Here is a 1,188-nt window from a genome sequence, read left to right on the forward strand (position 1 = left end):
CCGACAAGACCCACCCAAAAGCCGCTCCTGGGTCTCTGAGGGTCAGAACTGTGTGCATGCTCTGAACTCACCCCCCCCCCCCCCCCCCCCCCCCACAACAAACAGACAGTGGTCTTTGCTTTATTGGATCTTGTAAAAAAACATACAGAACTGGTCCAGAACCACAGAAAGACACAAATAGTTTTTAAATTAGAACCCATCAGCTGCAGAACTCAGAGTCCAGATCCTGACCTCAGTTCTGACCCACTTCTTAGGTCTTCACCTCCCTGACAGGACCATCAGCGTGCAGCAGGTTCAGGTGGAGGTTCTGAACCGTCTCTAGGTTCTGCGGGTGAAGTGCTGAGAGTCCCTGAACTCCAGGTAGAGACTGAAGAGCAGGTGCAGGGACTGGATCCTGGTCCCGTGGACAGGAATGTCCAGCAGGCTGCAGATGATGTCGACGTACTGAGACAGACTGCAGTCCAGGCGGGCCGGGGGCAGCTGCATGCGGCCCAGCAGGTCCTCCAGGTCCGTGGGCCACTCCTGCATCAGGCTGTCGATGTCCGGGACGGGTCGCTGGTACCGGACGCTGGCAGGAGGTTTGGACCGGTGCAGAGCGCTGATGCTGTCCACCCAGCTGTCCACGGCCCGAGGGTTGTCCTGAGGACACGCCACGCTCGTCACCTTCTGCAGCTGAGACACAGAACCGGGTCAACATGGACCACAACACAACAGGGCTGTGTGTGTGTGTGTACCTGTGTGTGTATCTGTGCATGTGTGTGTGTGTGTGTGTGTGTGTGTGTGTACTTGTGTGTGTACCTGTGTGTGTACCTGTGTGTGTATCTGTGCATGTGTGTGTGTGTGTGTGTGTACCTGTGTGTGTACTTGTGTGTGTACCTGTGTGTGTACCTGTGTGTGTATCTGTGCATGTGTGTGTGTGTACCTGTGTGTGTGTGTGTTCACCTGTGTGTGTATCTGTGCATGTGTGTGTGTGTACCTGTGTGTGTGTGTACCTGTGTGTGTGTGTACCTGTGTGTGTGTGTACCTGTGTGTTGTGTTCAGGTGCCGAGACCCGATGGGAAACCAGATGATCTGGGCCTAATGGTTCTGGATGAGCCCAGTGTGAAGCAGTCGGACCCCACGGTGCTGTCGCTGTGGCTGTCAGAGGAGACCAAGCAGCACGGAGTCACACAGGTACACACACACACA

The 1,188-nt window shown here is 55.4% G+C and overlaps 2 protein-coding genes across 2 annotated transcripts in view; both read right to left on the reverse strand.

Annotated features, from left to right (window-relative positions):
• plod3 (procollagen-lysine, 2-oxoglutarate 5-dioxygenase 3) overlaps positions 1-1,188 on the reverse strand; it is a gene marked incomplete in the record, with an annotated part of 34,637 nt that overhangs the window by 13,108 nt on the left and 20,341 nt on the right.
• Positions 124-1,188, reverse strand: part of ift46 (intraflagellar transport 46 homolog (Chlamydomonas)) — a 4,767-nt gene continuing 3,702 nt past the window's right edge. Inside the window, exon 5 of the mRNA XM_037677304.1 lies at positions 124-672. Coding sequence (XP_037533232.1) covers positions 319-672 — 354 coding nt within the window. The 3' untranslated portion in view covers positions 124-318. The remainder of the gene's footprint in view (positions 673-1,188) is intronic.

The sequence above is a fragment of the Nematolebias whitei genome, chromosome 1 (genome assembly GCF_014905685.2).
Source record: "Nematolebias whitei isolate Nwh7 chromosome 1, NemWhi1, whole genome shotgun sequence".
Lineage (NCBI taxonomy): Eukaryota > Metazoa > Chordata > Actinopteri > Cyprinodontiformes > Rivulidae > Nematolebias > Nematolebias whitei.